At 38.1% G+C, this 22,451-nt stretch overlaps 1 protein-coding gene across 1 annotated transcript in view; it reads right to left on the reverse strand.

Annotated features, from left to right (window-relative positions):
• ZSWIM5 (zinc finger SWIM-type containing 5) overlaps nt 1–16,852 on the reverse strand; it is a gene marked incomplete at its 5' end in the record, with an annotated part of 69,145 nt that extends 52,293 nt beyond the window's left edge. The window contains one exon of the mRNA XM_081145627.1: nt 16,267–16,852. Coding sequence (XP_081001753.1) covers nt 16,267–16,852 — 586 coding nt within the window. The remainder of the gene's footprint in view (nt 1–16,266) is intronic.
• Nucleotides 16,853–22,451: the final 5,599 nt, after the last annotated feature.

Consider the following 22,451-nt stretch of genomic DNA (forward strand, 5'->3'; position numbering starts at 1 on the left):
TGCTTGCCTATAATATATCCCTAGAATATATTAGTGAACAAGAAAGGCATAGTACCTATCCTCATGAAGCTTATAGTCTAGGGGAAAAGATAACATTAAACAAAATATTACATAATTAGGTATAATTATGAGAAATGCTCTGAAGGAAAGTATAAGATATATAATAGGGAAACCTAATCTAGTGGGACAGGAAAGGAGATTCTAAGCTAGATCCTGAGGAAATATTTAAGCAAAGACTGAAGAACTGATAGGAATCAGATAGAGCAAAGAAAAGCAAAAGAAGATTTCAGACAAAAAGAAGGTGTGAAGACCCTAAGAAGAAACATAGTTGTTTGTTTAGCAGCTTTAATGAGAAAAAACTGACATGCAATAAATTGTATGTATATAAAGTGTACAACTGGTTACATTTTGACATATGTTAAGTTTGACATTAAGTTTTGATAGAATGAAACTATCATCACAATTAATATAATGAACATATCCATCTCCACCTTGGCACATAATGTATATTTACTCAACTAATATTTATTGGTACCTATCATGTGTGATTGCTGCCCTTTTAGTACTTAAAATTCAATAGGTGTCTAGTTCAAGGAAGCAAAAGAAAATCAATGTAATAATGGCTGGGGAGGTAGGCAGGTGCCATATCTTACAGGGCCCTGCAGACCATATTTTGATCTTCATACAAAGAGCAATGGAAAGCAAGCAGTCAGGGACTCAAGCCATGCTAGACTGGAACAGGAAGCCATTAGGAGGTTTTAAGTAAAGTAGTGACATCATCACATTTGTCTTTTCAGAAACATCACACTGACAGAAAGGTGAAAAACAGATGAGAAATTCAAGAATAGCTTCTGAGGGAACCTAGCAAGAGATGATAGTAATTTAGTGAAGGGTAGTGGTGGCAGGAAAGATAAGTTTTAGACTGATTCAAGAGATATTTAGGAAACAGAACCATCAGGACTTAAGGATGATTCTCAGTTTTCTGGCTAAATAATTAGTTGGATGTGATATCATACCAAGATAGGGGACTCTGGAGAATGAAGACTTTGGTAAAAAAGATGAGTTGCAGGCTTGGACATAGTGAGTTTGATGACCTATAGAGATATGCAGGTGGACATACCCAGAAGGCAGTTAATTATACCAAAGTTGGGTAGAGTAGAAACAGACTGTAAAGTTGACTGAGAAAAGGCAATTAAGCAAAGAAAAGAAATAAAGGGCATCCACACTAGGAGGGAAGAAGTAAAACTACTATCTTAGATACAGAAAATCCTGAGGAATCTTCACAAAACCTGTTAGAGATAATAAACAAGTTCAGCAAGTTTATAAGATGAATATACAAAAATCAACTATTTGTATTCATTTGCAGTGAGCAATCTAAATATGAAATTTTAAAAATTCAAGATATAGAACCTTATCATTACCCCAGATAGTTCTCTCATGACCCTTACCAGTCAATCCCCTCTATAGATAACCACTGTCCTGATTTTTTAATCATTAATTAGTTTTACCTATTTCAGAACTTCTTATAATGAAATCAAACAATATGTACTCAGCACAATATTTTTGAGATATATTCATGTTGCCTGTATCAGTAGTTTGCTCCTTTTTTTAAAAAAAATGTTTTTATTTATTTTTAGAGAAAGCTGAAAGGAGAGGGAGGGAGGTAGAAACATCGATCAGCTGCCTCCTGCACAGCCCCCTCCTGCATATGCCCTGACCAGGGATCCAACTGACAACCTGTTGGTGTATGGGTAGATATGCTCAACCACTGAGCCACACGGGCAGGGCAATTTGCTCTTTTTTATTATTGAATAGTTTGGTTCATGTACAACTAGGCTGTTTCCAGCTTGGGGCTATTACAACTAAAGCTGCTACAAACATTCTTGTACAAGGTTTTTTTGTTGACATTATTGAAATGTGCTTTAATTTATCTTAGGTAAGTACTTGAGTGGAATTTCCAGATCATGGGGTAGGTGTATGTGTAGACCTTTTTTCAAAGTGGTTATACCATTTTATATTCCCAACAACAATGTATAAGATCTCTGATTGCTCCGCTTCCTTGCCAACATTTGGCTTTAGAATTTTAGCCACCCTGGTGGAAATGTAGTAATATCTCATTGTGGTTTTAATTTACATTTCCCTGATTGAGTGTTTTTAATGTGTTTATTAGCCATCTGTATAAAATCTTTTGTGATATATTTGTTTATACCTTTTGCCTATATTATCTCGGATTACTTATCTTATTTTTTTTTTTTTAATCTTCACCCGAGGATATTTTTACCACTGCTTTTCAGAGAGAGTGGAAGAGGGAGAGAGAGAAAGAGATGTGAGAGAGACACATTGATTGGCTGCCTCCTGCAAGCGCCCTGACCCAGCTGAACCTGCAACTGAGGTATGTGCCGTTGGCCGGAATCAAACCTGGGACCCTTTAGTCTGAGGGCTAACACTCTAACCACTGAGCAAAACCGGCTAGGGCTCAGGTTACTTGTCTTATTGTTGAATTGCAAGAGTTCTTTATATATCTTAGATACTAATCTTTTGTTAAACATTTGTTTGGCAAATATTATCACTCAAGGGATAAGTATTTATTGACTAAGCTACTTACATATTACTTATCTCTTTGAAATCAAATACACTTGAATTTAAATCCTGGCTCTACCTATAACTAGCTATGGGAATCTGAGTGAGGTATTTAACTTTTGGGGCATTTCTTCCCATCAGCAAAATAGAGATAATACCTGTACAGGGTTGTTGTGATGATTTAGACAATGGATTTTGACATATCTAGCATGTAAAAGGTTTTCAATAAGTGTTAGTTTCATTCTTTCCTATCCATTCTATGGTAATACGGCAGTAGCTGCCTTAAACAGCTGAACTGCAATTTTTATACTGCAAAACTATAAAATTTTCAATTTTCACAATGGTAAAAATCATTGCAATAGTGGAGACCATGAAGAATTAGGGCTCCTGTGAAGAGAATAATATCTTTCTTTTATTCTAGTTGCATAACATATTCAAAATAAAGCTGAATCCAAAAGTAGTCAAATCAAATGAAATTCATCTGGAGGTGAAATTGAAAAGAAAAAGGTAACAAATTCAAACTGTGTTGTGTTAACAGTCATCTGCTACAGCACGAGAAAATTTTAAATGACATGCTTTTGCAAATAACAACTCTACTGAATTCTATCTATACCAGAGTTAGTTGTCTTTTGTCTCTTGTGGAAATTCACATTAAAAAATAGGTTTAATCCAAAAGCATTTTTAGGAAATACCTTCAACATATTAATAATACTTTTAGCCTGGCCGGGCGTGGTTCAACGGTTGAGCGTCGACCTAGGATCCAGGTGATCGGGGTTCGATTCCCGGTCAGGGCACATGCCCAGGTTGCGGGCTTGATCCCCAGCTGAGGGCGTGCAGGAGGCAGCCGATTAATGACTCTCTCATCATTGATGTTTCTATCTCTCTCTCTACCTCTCCTTTCCTCTCTCTGAAATCAATAAAGATATATTTTTAAAAAAATAATAATAATACTTTTAAGTACAAGTTATACTGATACTTACTATAAAAAAGCTGGTGTAAATTATGGTAATTACTACAAGTAAGTGTTATTATACAGTAAAGAACTTGCTTTATTGTTTTCTCTTCCTGTATTTATTTGTTGTTATAAAAATTTCACATTCTGGATCCAAATTCTGTCCCCTTAATTTACTAGGAAAGTTAGTTAACTCTTCTAAACTTCATTTCTTTCATTTGTAAAATGGGGATAATACTATCGATTTTATATAATTGCAATGAAGATTAAATGAAATAAACTTATAAATCCCTTAGCACAGAATACTTTTAGCATACAGCAAGTGATCAGTAAATATTAGTTATTTATTATTGCTGTTGTTAAAGTATGTTAGTGAAGGTTTTTGTTGTTGTTGTTTTTAATCCTTACCCGAGAGTATTTTTTCCATTGCTTTTCAGAGAGAGTGGAAGGGAGAGAGAGAGAGAGAAACTTCAATGTGCGAGAGAGACACATCAATTGGTTGCATCCTGCGCATACCCTGACTGGGGCTGGAATCAAGCCTGCAACAAAGGTATGTGCCCAAGACCCTTCTGTCCTCGGGCCAGCTAGGGCAGTCAAGTTCTTTTAAGTTTCTGTGAGGAGTCTGAACTTCACATTTTCCAATCTGGATAAGTAACTGAGACATGATTATGATTCATTTGTCAAACTGACTGGAAAACAGTGACACATTATATAATTTTGCAATCTTCAGATCTCAGCTTAAATGTCACTTTCTTTTTTTTTTTAAATCCTCACCCGAGGGCATTTTCACTTTTTAGAAAGAGGGATTGAGAGGGAGAGAGAGAGATATCCTTGGTTTATGTTTCTCTCTCACACTGATGTTCTCATTTTCCATCTCTCTCTAAAAAATCAAATAAAATATTTTTTATAAACAATAAAAGAAAAAACAGATATACTATATTTCAAATTAAAAACTTTTGTTCTTCAAAAGGATATTATCAATAGAGTGAAAAGACAACCCATAAAGTGGGACAATATGTTTGTAAATCATATATCAGATAAGGGACTAGTATCTCAAATAAAGAGCTCTTGCAACTCAACAATAAAAAGACAAATAACTCAATTTAAAAATGGAGAAAGGAGTCTGGCCGGTGTGGCTCAGTCGTTGAGCATCACCCTATGAACCAGGAGTTCATGGTTCAATTCTCAGTCAGGGCACATGCTTGGGTTTTGGGTTCGATTCCCAGTGAAGGCCGTGCAGGAGGCAGTCGATCAATGACTATTTCTCATTATTGATGTTTCTATCTCTCTCCATCTCCCTTCCTCTCTCTGAAATCAATAAAAACATATTTTTTAAAATGGGCAAAGGATCTGAATAGTCATTTCTCCAAAGAAGATACAAAATGAACAATTAGCACATGGAAAGATGCTCAACATCATTAGTCATCAAAGAACTGGAAATCAAAACCAACTACAATAAATACCACTTTACCCTCACTATGACAGTAATAATGAAAAAGGTTGATAGTAACAAGTGTTGACAAGCATGAAGAAAACTGGACCCTCATACATTGCTAGTTGGATTATAAAACGGTGCAGCTACTTTGGAAAATAGTTTGGCAGTTCTTCAAAAAGTTAACATAGAGTTATCACATGACTCAACAATTCTATTCCCAAAAGAAATAAAAACATATGTCCACACAAAAGCTTGTATGTAAATATTCATGGTAGCATTAATCATAACCAAAAGGAAACAACTCAAAAATCCAACAACTAATGAATGAATAAACAAAATGTAGTATAGCCATATAATGGAATATTATATTCAGCCATAAAAAGAAATTAAGTAATGATACATGCTACAATATGGATGAACCTTGAAAACATTATGCTAAATGAAAGAAGCCAGTTTCAAACAACTACATATTATATGACTCCATTTATATAAAATATACGGAACAGTCACAGAGACATAAATTAGTGGCTGCTTAAGTGCTAGAGGGAATGGGAGGATTGGGGAGTGATATTAAAGGGTACAAGCTTTCTTTTGAGATGATGAAAAGGTTCTAAAATTGACTATGGTGATAGCTGCCCATATCTGTGAATATACTAAAAAACATTTAATTGTACACTTTAAATGAGTGAGTGGTCTGGTATGTTACTAAAAGTGTTAAGGAAAAAAGAAAGAAAGCCTGCTGTGTGAGAGCCCTCAGTTCCAAAACACTAAGTTTCTTCAGGTACACTGCTGACACTCTGGTCTTCAAGGCTTCATCAGGCAGCCTTGGGCTCAAAGCAAAGGGAAGGTAGCTTTCTTACTCAAATCTCCCAGCAATGCTGAGTTGTCTTGTTGGTCTGCTAAATGATATTTTTATCACATGGCTGTATAACTGCAATAAGTTAAAATCAAACTCTTCCATTTTTCAATTCTAATTTCTAAGTGAATAGGTAATGGGGAACAGGTACTAGAAAACTCACTACTAAATGAAGTTCTAAATAAAACTACACTAAAATACTAGAAATAAAAACAGAAGATTTTGGTTGAGTGACTTCTTTTGTTGTTAATTATCCTGATAATATACTAATAACAATTGCAAGGGACAACACAAGAGGTGAAAATCTACAAACCTCTGCAATTAGCACCTTGATAATGTATCAAAGAAACATTAATAAAGCAGATTCAACAATGTTTTATTTGATCTTTAAAGGGTACAAGGTTTCTTTAAAGCCTACATAATAGACCTGATTTTAATGTTGCATAATGTGCTACCTTAGCAACATATGGTGTTTATGAAATAAAGATTCACCCACACAAAGAAAAGTAACATCAGGGAATAGATGACATTTAGTACCCAGGTTATCACTGGGGCATGACTTGGTACTCCCCTGCTCAATTTTGACAGTAAATGAACAAGTACAGTGGCCAAGGCCTAAAAAGGGCATAGTAACTGGGCTCATGACAGTCACCCCATCTGGTAAGCCACCTAGACAAGCAGAGATTCTGGCCAAGAATCTAGAATGAAGATTAGAGGATGTCTGTTGCGATCTGGAGACTAGCTGAAGTCACAGAGGCTGCAATTTGCCCACTGATCTTACTCTTATAAATTCCCCAGAAAAAGAAACAAAACAGAATGCTAGAGGAGTTGTTCCTGCATGGAGTGAATTTACTATATGAAATGAATCTAAACAGCACAATGGGTGCAGTGACTAGATACTCCCTTAAGAATCAAGGCATTCATTCCTCTAACTGCCAGGAGAGCTAGCTATTAGCAGCTCACAACTGTCTTCCTGCACAAACTGCCCTCAACCAGTATCATGGATTGAGTTCTCTGAAAGCAGACACTGAGATGGACTTTGGGATGCAAGATACTTATTTAGAAATCAACACGTCTGAAGGAAAGGCAGCAGACGCAGAGCTGAGAAGAGGAAAAAGTCAAACTGCAATACAGGCCGGACAACCAGGTATAATTCTCTGAAGCAAGTATCACCTGTCAGAGAGTTCCATGTTAGACTGAAATAGCTGGACCTTCATACCCCTACCTTGCTCAGCCATTTGTAAGCTGCCCCGAGAAGATTGTGACCTCAAGTGAAGGAGCTCTCTCTGTAGCTGAGGCAAATGCTGAACCAGCTGACAGTTGGAAGCTGTCTGCTGAAAGCACCTTCTGCAGCTGGGAAGGGGAAATGTGAGTTCATCTCCATCTCTACCACACACAAAAACTGCCTCACCCAAGGCTATGCTGCCTCCTCCTCAGGTCAGCCCACATCTAATTCCAGACAACTTTGAAGTGTCATCCTAGCTCCAGGGTTCCAAAAAGAACTGACTAAAGTCTATGTTGCACCTGCATCAGTTCAATCTCTCTTCCCTCCCAATCTTGCTTCCCTCACTCCATTACAACTGTTGTTCCTCAATAAACCTTCTGCAAGCAAATCTCCATCTCAGAATCTATTTCCCAGGGAACATAACCTAAAAAACCTGATTCCACAGGAAGATGTAATAAAAAAGTAGCTATGACCTACTCTGTTCAGTAGTAACCTCACTGGATATTATTTTATTTCAGCTAGGGCAAATCATTAAAACTCAGCTGCCTATGGCACAATAATATCAAGCCATCATTCTGTTGAAACAAACAAACAAAAAAGCAACTTATACAGCATTTAGATAAGTAGCAGACAGGATGAATATATCAGAGATGCCAAAACTGAAATATTTAACTAGGAGAAGTAGTAAATAGTAGATCTGTGCTAACCTTTAAGAAAGTAAAGTAACTATTCAATCCATAACCTGAAAATGGGTGGAATAAAAAAGATTAATGGCCCAGCAGGAGTGGCTCGGCTGTTGAGCGATCCAGGCAATCGGGGTTCGATTCTCAGTCAGGCCACATGCCCGGGTTGTGGGCTCGATCAATGACTCTCTCATCATTGATGTTTCTCTCTCCCTCTCTTTTCCTCTCTCTGAAATCAATAAAGACATATTTTTAAAAAAATAAAAATTAAAAAAATTAAAAAGGTTAATGAACCACATTCACCTATATTATATGTATATCAAGGCTCAAAGGCAACAGAGAAATTAATTGTAGATTTTTTTTATCAAATAAAGGAGATTCATTTGCATAAATGAGTGGTTCCTGAACTTATTTGAGTCATGGATCCCTCTGAGTATCAAATGACAATTATAGACTGTCTTCTCTCAAAAATGCCTAAATATTTTTTGAAAAATCTGAAAATAATTTCAGGAGTTCATGGATCCCTGAAAGCCATTTACTGATGCCAGGTTAAGAACCCTTGACCTAGCCCAGCCGGCATTGCTCAGTAGTTGAGCATTAGCCCATGAACCAGAATTATCACCGTTCGATTCCAGGTCAGGGCACATGTATAGGTTTCCAGCTCAACTCCCAGTAGGGGGCATGCAGGAGGCAGCCAATCAATGACTCATCACTGATGTTTCTATCTCTCTCTCCCTCTCCCTTCCTCTCTCTAAAATCAATAAAAACGTATTTAAAAAAAAACTAAAAAAAACCCAAAAACCTTGACCTAAATCAGGTTTATAAAGGTAAGATGATATCTCTCTAACCCACGTTAACTTAAAAGGCAAAAGGTGCTGATCAAGCCCTGTCAGGTATTCCAGTTGGTTACAGCACCATCCCAATATGCCAAGGTTGCAGGTCTGATCAGGGCACATACAAAAATCAACTAATGAACGTATAAATGGGTGGAACAACAAATCGATGTTTCTCTCCTTCCCTCCCTCCCTCTCTCTCTCCCTTCCCTTCTCTCTAGAAATAAATAAATAATTTTTTAAAAGATGCTGAGCAAAAAATGCAGATGAATAAAGCATATTGTCCTTCACTTACTTTAATTACATTATTATACAGGAATACATAAATATGGTTCTCACCATAAAATAATTCAAACAATACAGATTAAACCACATTTCCTCTTGGCCATCACCCATTTCCCCTTTCTCTTCAGAGACATAAACCCTTTCAGAGTTTTTCAATGCTTTTTTAAAAACTATGTACCTATCAAAATGTAGAGAATTATTTTGAGTGAACTATATTAAGAACTAGCATTTTTTAAAACATACATAGATATTAGAGATTTTCCTATTATCGACAAATTGTAGGATTGCTGAGTTTAATTACTTTTTCATATAACTCTTTCCAGTATCCAGTCTTTCCATTTAATTCTATTTGACCCACAAGTTCCAAATCTGGTTTGGAACAAATTAGTATAAATAAATCAATAAATCAATTCAACCAACATTTACCAAGTACATTCTATGTAAATCACTGTACTTAAGTGCTATGGAGCAGTGGTTCCCAAACATCTAAACCTGGAGACATTGTAGAAAATACAGATTCTTAATGTAACTGAAAAATAAAAAATTTTAAATATATATATTCCTGAGCCCCAGTACAATCTTAGTTAACTAGAATTTCCAAGAGTGAAACCCCAGGATTTATATTTTGCGAAATCTCCTGAAGTGACCTGAATAAAGTTTAAAACGGCCAGTGCTGGGAATCACTATTATGAAAGTCAAAGAAAAGGACAGGATAATGTTCTCAATTCAATTCCACAAAGACCTTCTTAAAAGTCCAATATGAAGCCTACTAGATATTATGCTGGATGCTAAATATATTGTAGTCCTTGCCCTGGAAACGTTTGTAGAACTCAAGGGAAGAGAATACTTGCAACAAACAATTATAACACAAGTTGAAAGTGGAAAGTGTTGTCTCTCCTCCCCTTACTAAAATGTATGCTCCATGAAAGCAGGAACTTTGCTTTATTCACTGCCACATCTCCAGTCACTAGATCAGAGCCTAGCACATAACAGGTATTCAATAAACAATTGTGGAATAGTGTATAGGACTAAAGTGGAAAGAAAGTTTTTCATTTCAACTAAATAGATAAGGAAATGGCACTTTTAACAACAGATGTATACACTGTTAAGAGGAAGGAAAGAAGAAAAGAAAGAACTAATATTCCAAGCTGACTTTGTAGGAACTACTATTCCTACAAAGAAATTCCAAGCTGACTTTGAATACATTATCTCATTTAACTATTATATAAATGTTCTGAGATGGTATTATATCTTCATTTTACAGATGAAGAAACTGAGGCATAGAGAGATTAAATAATTTGTCATCCCAAGTTATACAGCTAGAAAGCGACAGAACTGGAATTTAAACCCAGGTCTCCAAAAATAAGGCTTAGGAATTTAGACCTCATTCCCTAAAGAACAGAACGTCTTTGAAGGTTTTCTTTTTTTCTATTTGGAATGTCTGCTTTTTTATTTTATTTTTAAATTTATCTTTATTGTTGAAAGTATTACAGATGTCCCTTTTTCCCCATTGATTCCCTCCACCCGGCTTTATTGTGATATAATTCATATCTCATAGAATTCACCCTTTTAGAGTGTACAATTCAGTAGTATTTAGTATATTTACCGATTTGTGCAACATCACGACTAATTTTAGAACATTTCATCACCCCCAAAGGAAACCCCATACCCATTAGCAATTACTTCCCCTAGCCCAGCCCACAGAAACCACTAATCTCCTTTCTGTCTCTAGGATTTGCCTATTCTGGACATTTCACATAAATGGAATCATATAACATATAGTCCTTTTTTACTGTTGCAAAATATACATAAGATTTACCATTTAACCATTTTCAAGTGTACAGTTCTGTACCATTAAGTATATTCACAATGTTGTACAACCATCACCACTATCCATCTCCAGACCTTTTCATCAACCCATATAAACTCTGTATTCCTATTAAATAACTCTCCATTCTCCTCCCTTCCCAACCCCTGATAACCTCTATTTTACTTTCTCTATGTATTTACCTATTCTAGGTAGTTCATATAAATGAAGTAATATAATGGAGTAATATAATTTTTGCCCTTTTGTGTCTGGCTTATTTCACTTAGCATAATGTCTTCAAGGTTCATCCACATTGTAGCATGTATCAGGATTTCCTTCCTTTTTAAGGTTGAATAATATTCCATTATATGTATATACCAAATTTTGTTTATCTGTCAATGGATACTTGGGTTGCTTCTACCTTTGACTATTGTGACTAATGCTGCTATAAACATGGGTGTACAAATATCTGTTCAAGTTCCTACTTTCAGTTGTTTTAGTTATATACCGAGAAATGGAATTACTGGATCATACGTTAATTTTGTGTTTAATTTTTGAGGAACTCCCATACCATTTTCCACAGCAGCAGCACCATTTTATATACCTACTAGGGATGTGCAAGGATTACAATGTCTCCATATCCTCACTAACAGTTGTTATTTTGTGTGTGTTTTTTCATAATAGCCATCCTAATTAATGGGTATGAAGTGGTATCCCATTGTGGTTTTGAGTTGCATTTCCCTAATGATGAGTGATGTTAGGCATCCTTGCATTTGCTCATTGGCCATTTGCATATCTTCTTTGTAGAAGTGTTTATTCAAGTCCTTTGCCCATTTTTTAATCACATTGTTTTTTGTTGTTGAGTTGTAAGAGTTCTTTATATATTCTGGACATTAATCTCTTACTAGACATGTTGATTTGAGTGGCTAGCAAGGTACCCACTTAGAAATATCTAGCAGGCAAATATACATGTTGATCTTGAATTCCAGAGGGAGAAACAACGATGCAAACTTGAGTCATATTATTTGCAGTGACATTTATAAAGTACTTTCACATATATTAGTTGATTTAGAATCTCACAAAAATCCTGACACTTTTACAGATGAGAAAGTAAAGCAGATCTCCTGACTCCAAGTCCCAATATAAGATTACTTGGAAGTGTATCAGGAATTCAAAGAGAAAAAGATGGCCAAGCTGGTAAGAGTTCTGAACCCTACTCCAACTACCAAAACAGCTCAAATTTTTCTGCTGCAAAACTGGAATACCATGTAGGATTTCATCTGAAAATGAATAGAGTTGGTTTAAACAAAACTTAAACCACTACATTATATGATGCTACCTTATGTTCATAGAACAGTAACTGAAGTTATAGAAATAAGTGAGATGGCTAATTTAGAAAGCTTGGACAAGAATGTACATCCTACTTTTGTGGGGTAAGAGAATAAAGAAGGTAGACCCCGGCTGGTGTGGCTCAGTGGTTCAGCATTGACCTATGATACAGGAGGTGGAGGTTTGATTTCCAGTCAGGGCACATCCCTGGGTTGCAGGCTCGATCCCCAGTAGGGGGCGTGCAAGAGGCAGCCGATCAATGGCTCTCATCATTGATGTTTCTCTCTCTCTCTCCCTCTCCTTTCCTCTCTCTGATATCAATAAAGTTTTGTTGTTTTTTTTAAAGAAGATAGGAGGAAAACTACAATGAAGTAAAACAAAAATCTAGGAAGTATTTCAAGAGGAAGGTGCAGTAAACTACAGAAATTCTATACACAGATTACAAAGGATGACTAGAAAAGGGATACTGTGTTTGGCAATTATGAGGTCACTGGTGACCTTTATGAGATCAATTTTAACATAGCGAGTGAGAGCACAAGTCAGACTGAAAAGGCTTCAGAGGTGGGGAGAAGGTTGAAGAAGGTAATAAATACATAATACTCTCAACAATTTTGGTATAATAATAATAGAAAATATTTACTTAGTACCTAATAAGTACTAGGCACTGTCCTAAATACATTACATTAATTTATCCTCAAAACTACCATTGGCACCATCATTCTGTCCATTTACTGTTGAGGAAACTGAGACATAGTGAGGAGCCAAAATTCTGAGACTACCTGCTACACAGTCCTTGCTTGTATGTGATTATATTATACTATATTAGTGATAATATATACGATCGATATATGTGATGGTACAGATTAAATATATATGATAGTACAGATTACAATAATATAATATTGAGAGTAAAGATTAGCAACATTATTTTTTCACCTTAGGGAACCATAACATGGAGACGGATTTTATATTGCTAACATCAACGATATTTCTCTCACATTGATATTTTTTTCTCTCTCACTCCCTTCCCATCCTCTCTCTCTAAAATCAATAATAATTTTTAAAAAGCAATGTGATTTTAAAACTTGGTAAGTTTCTATCCTAAAAAATGTTACCATTTACCCCTTAAAGGTATGCAGCTGCCTTCTGTGTTGAGGTACCTTACATATAAACTAAGTAATTTTTCCCCACATGAAGTTTTATTATGATTTTATATCTATTCTAAGTAACACACATGCTATAGCTATAAAGCTTTTTAGGTGAGGATATTTTTTATTCTCCCAAATAATATAGAACAAAACAAATTATATATAAGATTCAACAACTGTAATAGTGGACTGCTGCATTTCACAAAAATTGTACTACAGAAAATTTTCATTGGCATTTATTGATATTTAAGCTATGGATAACTTCCTGAAATGGACTTTTTTATTATAACTGACTTTGTAATTACACTTTTTCCACATAAGGTAGTACTTAGCATTGTGGTTCTCTAGTCTTAAAGATTATCCAATGACAAATTATTTGATTATTAGAAAATGTGTACACTGAAAATAGTCTAGGGTTTTGTTGAAGTCAACTGTCAGAATCTACGACAATTTCTGGATAAATATTTATATAATTAGGATATACAAGAACAGAAGGCCCCTGCATGCCTTTACCCAATTTTTAAAAATCTAAATATGCAAATAAATATAAAATTTCTGCATTTAAGAGAGAAAAGCTGTAATGCTTCTTTTCCCCCAATCAATTCAGATTTCTTTGAAAAGGCACAAACTTCCTTTAAGTTTTATCAAACAAAGAGAACTTAATTTAAAATATGATGGGTAGCAAAAAAGGGTCCACATTTTAAAATTATAGTAAATTATAGCTGTCCCATTCTTATACCATCTGCAGACTCCTGAATAAGTATTTTCCCAGGGTTTATACTATTGCTTTTTCCATGGGCTTCTTAAACAGGTTAAAAATGCAGATGCTTAAAGCATCTGAACTCTATTACCTTCATAATACTGACAGATCCGACTCTAAGTCTATTTGTACAGCTTCAAACTTACAGATGTCCATGAAAAGACTAATTTACAATTTTCCCCTTTTAAAAGGAACAATACTTCTGATTCAACACTGTTATGTAAAAAAAAAAAAATGTATCCTTTGAGCTTAGCAATCTATAGGTCTCCAATTTGTTTACATCAAGCTGGAAAAGTTTTAGCTCTGATTTAAAATCTGATGTTTTCTAGAGTACTTGCTTTTCATCCAGTACATGATTTCCCATTACCAGATTCCATGTGAAAAGTAATCAGAAGTTACTGAACTTAATATACCTACTTTTTGTACAAGTTTTGTTGTTGTCTAATCTGTTTTTCCTTCAAAATTTTTGTTTTGTGTTGTGCCGTTTTCTTTATTTTTTTTTTAAATATGTCTTTCTCGATTTCAGAGAGAGGAAAGGAGAGGGAGAGAGAGAGAAACATCAATGATGAGAGAGTCATTGATCAGCTGCCTCCTGCACACCCCCTAATGGGGATCCAGCCTGAAACCTGGGCATATGCCCTGACCAGGAATTGAACCACAGTCTCCTGGATCATAGGTAGATGTTCAACCACTGAACCATGCCAGCCAGGCTATATACCTCTTTAAAAATTTCCTCTCTCCCATGTGCCCCCTCAAGTTTAAAAATTCTTTCAAATCCATCTCTTACTATAAATGGCCACATAAACTGACAATTTTCAATTTAAAATATTGTAAACAAGAATCTTAAAAATTGACTGACCTAAGCTTATACAAAGAATAAAGTTTACAGACTAATAGAGAAATGCCTATATTCATTTTCATGTTTTCAGTATTTCAGTGTTAAAGTTGTACATCTTAATTGATTATTTAATTCATTCTTTCAAAAATACACACAGATACACAAAGGATTAGCCTTTTTCAAATAAAACTTCCTCAATACACTGTCACTGTATTCTGACATGGGATAAATTTAGATAAATTCAGATTTCACATTTGCAAAACAAATTGTGGCATACTGTTGTTTTAAAAAGAAACACAGGATTCAGTGATTCTCAATAACCAGAAATAGATTACTTTATATGAAACACCACAATGTACTACTCTTCAAAAGAAAAAACAATCAAATATGTTAGTTTTACCTGGTGAGAAAAGAGCTAGATGTTTGGAGTATCTGTGTGTTCCTGTGCTTAATTCTAAATACAACCTCTCTCCAACTCCTTTCAAAAATCAGTCATTTTTCAACAAATATGAGCATATAATGTACAATAAAATGCATAAAGATAATGTACACTTCCAAAATGCTATAATAATTCAAATAGAAAAAAAATGAGCGCTTTAATTTTCCACGTAGCAAGTCAATGTTAAACAATGTCATTTTTCCCCCTTTCTCCCTAACCATTCCAGAAATCAGAACTACTGTATTTGTGTATTTAATAAGATTAACAAACTGACTAGAAGCTCCGGAGGAGTAAAAGAAAAATAAATCGTTTTTCATTTTCCACAAACAAAAAGATAAAACAAAAAGCAAATAGGAAGACTTGTTCAATGAGAAGCATTTGAAAATCCCAACGTGACCGGCTTTTGATTTACCCCAGTGTGACAAGGAAGACAGACCCCACCCCCACTCCAGATTGTGTAGGTTTTTTTTCCTTGGGTGGGGGTGTAGAGAAGCGAAGCTGTCACATTTCCATCTTCGGTTATTGTTAAGTCCGAAGCCTAGATTCCCAAGTATCACTGGTCCAGGAGGAAAAAAAAAAAATAAAAGCAGAAAATTTTAATTGCCTGAAATGCACTGTATTTTGTTGATTTTTTCCAATTTTAAAGTTAATTATACCCAGCTTCAATGTGCTAAGACCATAGATTGCCTTTGACTGCCTGTCCCTCGAGCACTCCCTATTAAGACAGCTTGCTCCAGATTCACGAACAATTCTCTCCTCTCTAAACTTAAATTAGAAAAATGCATTCCTGAAATTATTACATCCAAAGAGGCATTCCTCCCCATCCTTTTTTCCTTTGGTGTGGGTGTAGAATAAAGAGTAAAGAGATCTATTCGCTCTTCAGACAAAATGAAATGGGGGTAGAGGGCCAGTGAGGGAAAGAGCAGCAGTGGACCTGAGCGAAATTTTGAGAAAAGTTTTTAGGTGGGGAGTTTGTCCTTGAGCAGGGGAACAGGAGTTGGGCAGAAAGCCGGAGTCTCGGCCCAGGGCTCGGGCAAGAGAAGGCACCTGCGGAGGAAGAGGCCGGGGACCAGAGAGGAGCCGGGCGAGCACCTACCGACTTGCAGCACGTTCTCCACGGAACCGCTGTCCAGCAGACGGATGCCCCGGCGGAACGGCAGCCCCTCGCCGGCTGCTGCGGCCCCAGGGCCCAGCCCGGGGGACGCCCCCGCCGCAGCAGCCCCGGGGGCGGAGCCGGCCGAAGCGGCGGCCCCGGGGGGTGGCGGCGGCCCCTCCTCAGCCGGCGAAGCCCCCGCGGCGCAGGCAGCCGCGCCGGCGCCGGGGCCGCCCCGGTACTGGAAGCTGGAATACATGCAGATCTCCCGCTCATTCCGCGGGAAGGACCAGTAGACGATGCGGCGCTGCACGGGCTCCGGGATCCGCTCGAAGCGTTCCTCAACCCGTTCGTACGCCCACTTTTCCGCCACCGTCTTGGCGGCGCAGTCCAGCAAGGACTCGGGCTGCAGGTGGGGGCGGGCCCCGGGGGGCAGGCAGCTGCCGCCGCCATCCCCCACCCCGCCGCTGGCCGCCCCGGGCGAACCGCGAGGGTGATGAGCCCGCGGGCTGGGCCACGAGCACAGGCGCTTGGCCGGAGAGACTGGCGACGGCGAGAGCAGTTCCTCTCGCTCACCTCCTTCCGCCATTGCTCGGGACTGACTGACTGACTGACTGAGGCGGCGGCGGAGGCGGCCGCGGCGGCACCGACTGCGGCGGAGACCCCGGCCACGGCCACGCGCCCCGCGCAAGCGCCCAGCTGCGGTGCCCGGGCGGGGGGGCGGGGCGAGTAAACCCGCGGGCCGGCCGGCCGGAGTGGGGTGCCTGTGCGCGGCCGGTGCGCGCGCCGCGAAGGCCGACCGGGGCGACCTGAGGACTAGCGTGAGGTGGCGCGCGCTGTCCGGGCCGCCGCGAGCGCGAGAAGGGGCGGGAGCGAGAAGAGGCGGCGGCGCGCGCCCGGCGCAGACAGCGCGGAACGCGCGCCGAGCGCTCGCGGGGGGCAGACGGCCACCTGGGGGCGAGGAGCGCCCGGCGCCCTCGCCCGTTCGCACGCCTCCGGTCCACCTGCCGCTCGGCCAGAGACCGGTGCGCTGTGTGGCCGGGTCGGGCCGCGAGCCCCCCGAGGAGCCGCCTGCGTGAAGTTCCAGGCTTGCGGGCACAGGGAGAAAGAAAACTCAAAATCAGGCTCCTGTGGCAAAGACAGGAGACTGCCACAGCTGAGCGGAGGATCTGGCAGGAAGATACTAGAAAAAATCGGAAAGTTTCAGTAATGAAAACTGTCCTCACGCCACAACGATGTAGAAACAGTTAGCGGTCCCCCCCAGAGCCGGGCAAAGTCGCACCAGCCGCTGACTGGACAGTGGGGCGCCAAGAAACCGCCACAGCGGCTGCACCCTCCTAGGGCTCGGGAAGGCTTAGCAGCTTGCATCCTAGGAAACAGAAACACTTTGTGTGGTTTTTTATAGACTTCTCCGCTTCTCTGTCCAACCTAAAGAAGGTCTTTCGTTTTATCTTACTTTCAGACTTCTACAACTTTCATATTATCTATAACAAATTGTACACATTTTTACATATTTGTGTAATGTCAGACTGCCCGGCTGTAACTCCATCAGAGCGAGGAGCTCTTTTTCTATTTTAGTCTGTTTTCTTCACTATCATGTATCCTCTGTCCTGCAGGGATTTTTCTTGGAATTACATTAAATTTAGAGATTAATTTGGGGGCAACTAATATCTTTATAAATGAGTCTTCCTAAATATAGTATATCTCTCCATTTATATGAGTCTTCTTGACCAGTCTTTTCTAAAGGCCTAAATATTTTGTTATCATTTATTTTGTGACCTTAGTGATCACTAGATCTTTTCCAAAATACCATTAAACAAGAAACAATCTGGCCCTGAGTCGTGGCTCAGTTGATTGGAGTGTCAGCTCGGGTTGATCCCGAGTCAGGGCACATGCAGGGGTCAACCAATGAATGCATGAGTGGGTGGAGCAACACCCCTCTCTCTCCCTTCCTCTCTCAAAAATTAAATAAATACATGAACAAACAAGAAACAATCTCACCTCTGGTAGTTTAACATCTAGTTATCGAGATAAGATAAGCATGAAAAATAATAGTAAAAGACAAATAATACAAAAAAGCCATAGCTTCAGAGGATTGTCAAGTGACTTGAAGAAGCAGTCATTATTTTGGGAATTTGAAGAAAAATCACTTTGAGTAGAAATTATGAGAAGAAACTACTATATAGTCTTATTTCATCTAGATCTTGAATGAGTAGGATTGGACTAGGCCAAAGGCTTAAGGAGGGAATTTTAATTGGGGTGAACAATTTCAACAAAAACCCAAAAGCTGAAAATACAAAACATTTTCATGAAACTGCTAAAAAGAAATCTGGTTGCCCTGGCTGGTGTGGCACAGTTGGTTGGAGCACTGTCCCCTACACCGAAAGGTATATCAGGTTTGATTCCCAATCAGGGCACATACCCAGTTTTCCGGCTGGATTGGGGGCATCGTGCGGGAGGCAACCAATCACTGTTTCCCTCTCACATCTCTCTCCTTCTCTCTAAAATCAATAAAAAAGGTTATCTTTAAAAATAAAAATAATCTGGTTATAAAAAATATTAGGTCTTTTAAAGCCAAATTATGGATAATCTTAAATGCCAGGTTAAGGAATTTGACAATGAATATACAGTATGGGCAATGAGGAACAAACATAGTGAAAATGGTTAGACATCTATATAGCATTAAAACATGGAATATAACCTATTTTTTTCCACATCTTTGCCCAAATTAGTCTGTGCTTTGTACTAAGCACATTAATAAATCCTCTATAAATGTTTCATGAATGAATAAATGAAAGATCTGGCTGTGATGTGGAGAACCTATTTAAAGGGGAGAAATGGGATATATAGAAACCTCTTAGGTACCTATTCCAGTAATCTGGTCATGAGATTTTAGTGGCCTCAATTCAGATGACAGTAGGAAAACAAAAATTTCCCTGAATAAAGTGCTTCTGCCCTATTGTTACTAAAAGCTGATACAATTAATATTTATTAACATCTACTCTGTACTTAGAGCAGCAGGGTGATTTTTAATTTTTTTAAATTTTTTGATCGATACTTTAGACAGACTTTTCTGGTATATTTGCCATTTATAAATAAATAAAAATAAACTATTTGGGAGGCATTATAAGTTAAATATAGTGAAGGATACTAAGTTGTTTAAGACAGTCTGAGCATTAGGAATGGAAAAAACCATATGTAGGCCTGAGCTGAGGCTGGAAATTGATACAGAGGAAGTTGTAGGAAGATAAGGAAGCAAGGGCATCTAATAATAATATTTAAAATTGATACAGTGCTTTACAGTTTTTAGCTAGGAAATAAGGTGTTGCTGAAGAAAATTCACTGAATTGTCCTGACCAAGAATACTAATTTCCTTTGGGCCCTAAGTGCTGCTTAGTAACCCTGTTATGCATCCCTAATTGACTAGCACCTTTATCCCCATTTTTCACCTACAAAGAAAGGCTCAAAAAAGTTGTGTCTTTATCAAGGTCACTAGAAAATGAATGACGGAACCAGAACCCCAATCCATGTGGTGAATTCTAAGTCCAGTGAAATGTCCTTTCAATACTATAGTTGTTTCACCTAGGAGCCAAAGGATTTTGTAAGGATAGAATCAAAGTGACCATATATTCTCTCTCCTGGACATGGACTCAAATTTGGTCAGAAATGGGCTCTCAGAGTAATTTAGAAGGGAATTGGCAGTTAAATTTCTCAGTAAAGCATGAGAACCATTCCACTGGCTATAGTCAAATAGTGAAACTTAAGAGGGAGAGGAAAGGGGGCAAGAACAAGAAGAAGGCAAAGAAGATAGATGAGAAGGTACAGGAGAGGCAGCAGTGACTTGCGATAAGAGACTGTAATACACTGAAACTACCAGCAAGTAGAATAATAATGAGACCCAAAGTAAGACCTTATTAATATGCGGCTTATATGGAGTAAATACTGAGTGTAGTGTTATTTAGAGCTATGTGAGGCCATTGTTGACATCTGCCAACTCTTTTTAAGATTAGCCTAGCCCTAGCCAGTTTGGTTCAGCATTTAGAGCGTCAGCCGGCCGACTGAAGGGTCCTGGGTTCGATTCCAGCCAAGGGCATGTACCTTGGTTGCAGGTTCAATCCCCAGCCCTGGTCAGTGCTCGAGTGGGAGACAACCAATTGATGTCTCCCTCACATCATTGTTCCTCTCTCTTCCTCTCCCTCTTCCACTCTGAAAAGCAACGGAAAAAATATCCTCAGGTGAGGAGTAAAAAAAAGATTAACCTAAACATTGGTTCAGATTAAAATAATACTAATTTGTTGAAATAATACCCATTTGTTGACATTAGCACAATTATTCTAATGCTTCAAATACTATAGTCAACATACAATGGAGCTTTTAGTCTAGTTTGGGAAACAGACATTAAACAAATTTATAAGTACATAAATACAGATGGTAATAACATGGCATATAAGACTTCAGGGAATATGTAAAATGTGGTTGGAAATAGCAAGTACTCTGGGTTAATTGGAACACAAAGATTGTGGTGAGAAGTAACAGGAAAAGACTGTAAAGGAGACTTGAGAGACATTGTGAAAACCTTTAAAATGCTAACTTAAGGAATCTGAATTCTCTTAGGTTGGCAGAGGGAAGCTGATAAAGATGTTTTGAGCAAAAGAGTAACATGATAAAAGGCAGTGTTTTTAGAAGATTAATCAGACAGAAATACACAGGATCAATGGGGAGGAGAATAAGAGCCTAGAGGCAAAGGATGAGTTAGGAGGCTATGGTGACATGTGAGAAGGATGTGATGAAGTCCTGTAGAGGGCATAGGACATCTAGACATAGGGGCTGAAATCCAGCCTGCACTCCACTTGCCCAACCTTACACCTAGAGGATTGCATTTGGGTGCCTTTTTCTAATTCTCACCAAGAGACTATATGGGTAGTGTCTCTAGGCCTGTATTACTCTGATTTCTTTCCTCTGGAGAGAGAATTGACCTATTTCAAAGAGACTGTGGGAGTCTAAAGATACTTCTTTTATAGCGTTGCAATGTCAAGGGTGAAAACACAAATACCAAAATCAATGACCAGGAAGAATACATGACAGTTTACAAAAGCTCTTTTGATCTCAGGAAATGTTTTGGCCAACCTTAAAAACAAATCTTTAAAATTATATTTGTGAAACATCCTCAGCCCCTCAGGAATGGAACAAAAAATCAGGGATAAGATGGGGTTGAGGGATAGAGGGAGACTTGGAGATGAGGATTTGGGCATCATCTGGCAAGCAAATTATATGCATCCCAGAATCACTTATTTAGTAATAGAATTTATTCTGGTTTCCATTTCAAAATGTAGAAGATGGATATTGTTTCTAAAATGTAGCTAGCTAATAATGCTAACTTTAGGCATATATTAAATACTGAATGAAATGGGGGTAGGGAAAGATATTTGGGAAATAAAAAGGAAAACCATGATTAAAACAATATTGAGTTGATTGGACCCATTACCCAACTCTGCTGTATTTCTCGTAGTAAAAAACAGCCATAAAAGTAGAGGGTTTAGCTCCAAGGATAAGCCCCAACTTGTCTAATCAATTGGAATAATCCCATACACCATTCTAAAGTGATTCATCAGGGATAGGCAGATGTAAGTCAATCCGTGTATAGCATTTCCCTGGTCATAGGGATTGTTTCAGGAATGGGCATAACCCATTAAGCCACTAAGACTTGTGACTTGCTAGCAACGTTCAGGAAAGCAATGTTCTCACTGTTTTTAAGAGCGCTCATGAAAGCAATTATCTTAGCTCTGTGATACAGAAAAAGAGATTGCTGGCAGCATGTTATGAATATAAGGGTAAGTCAGGCTTGGGTTGAGGCTGACACACTAGAAAACATGGAAAAAATAGGAAATAACTAGATTTCTGATGGCATTGTTGAACAACTGAATCAAACCTACTTGAAGCCCTCTGTGCCTATTGACATCCAGTTACATGAGCCAATAAATCCCCTTTATTGTTTTTTCATTATTTTATTGAGGTATAATTTACATGCATTAAAATGCACAAGTCTGAAATATACAGCTTAATGATTAAGAGTCGTCTATGTTATTTACATTTATCAGTCGCTCGTTTTGTTTTAATCCTGAGTAGTATTCCATTATATAAATGTACCACATATTGTCTACCCAGTTTCCCTTTGATGGGCATTTGGG

This window comes from Miniopterus schreibersii (assembly GCF_964146895.1).
Source record: "Miniopterus schreibersii genome assembly, chromosome: 8".
Classification (NCBI taxonomy): domain Eukaryota; kingdom Metazoa; phylum Chordata; class Mammalia; order Chiroptera; family Miniopteridae; genus Miniopterus; species Miniopterus schreibersii.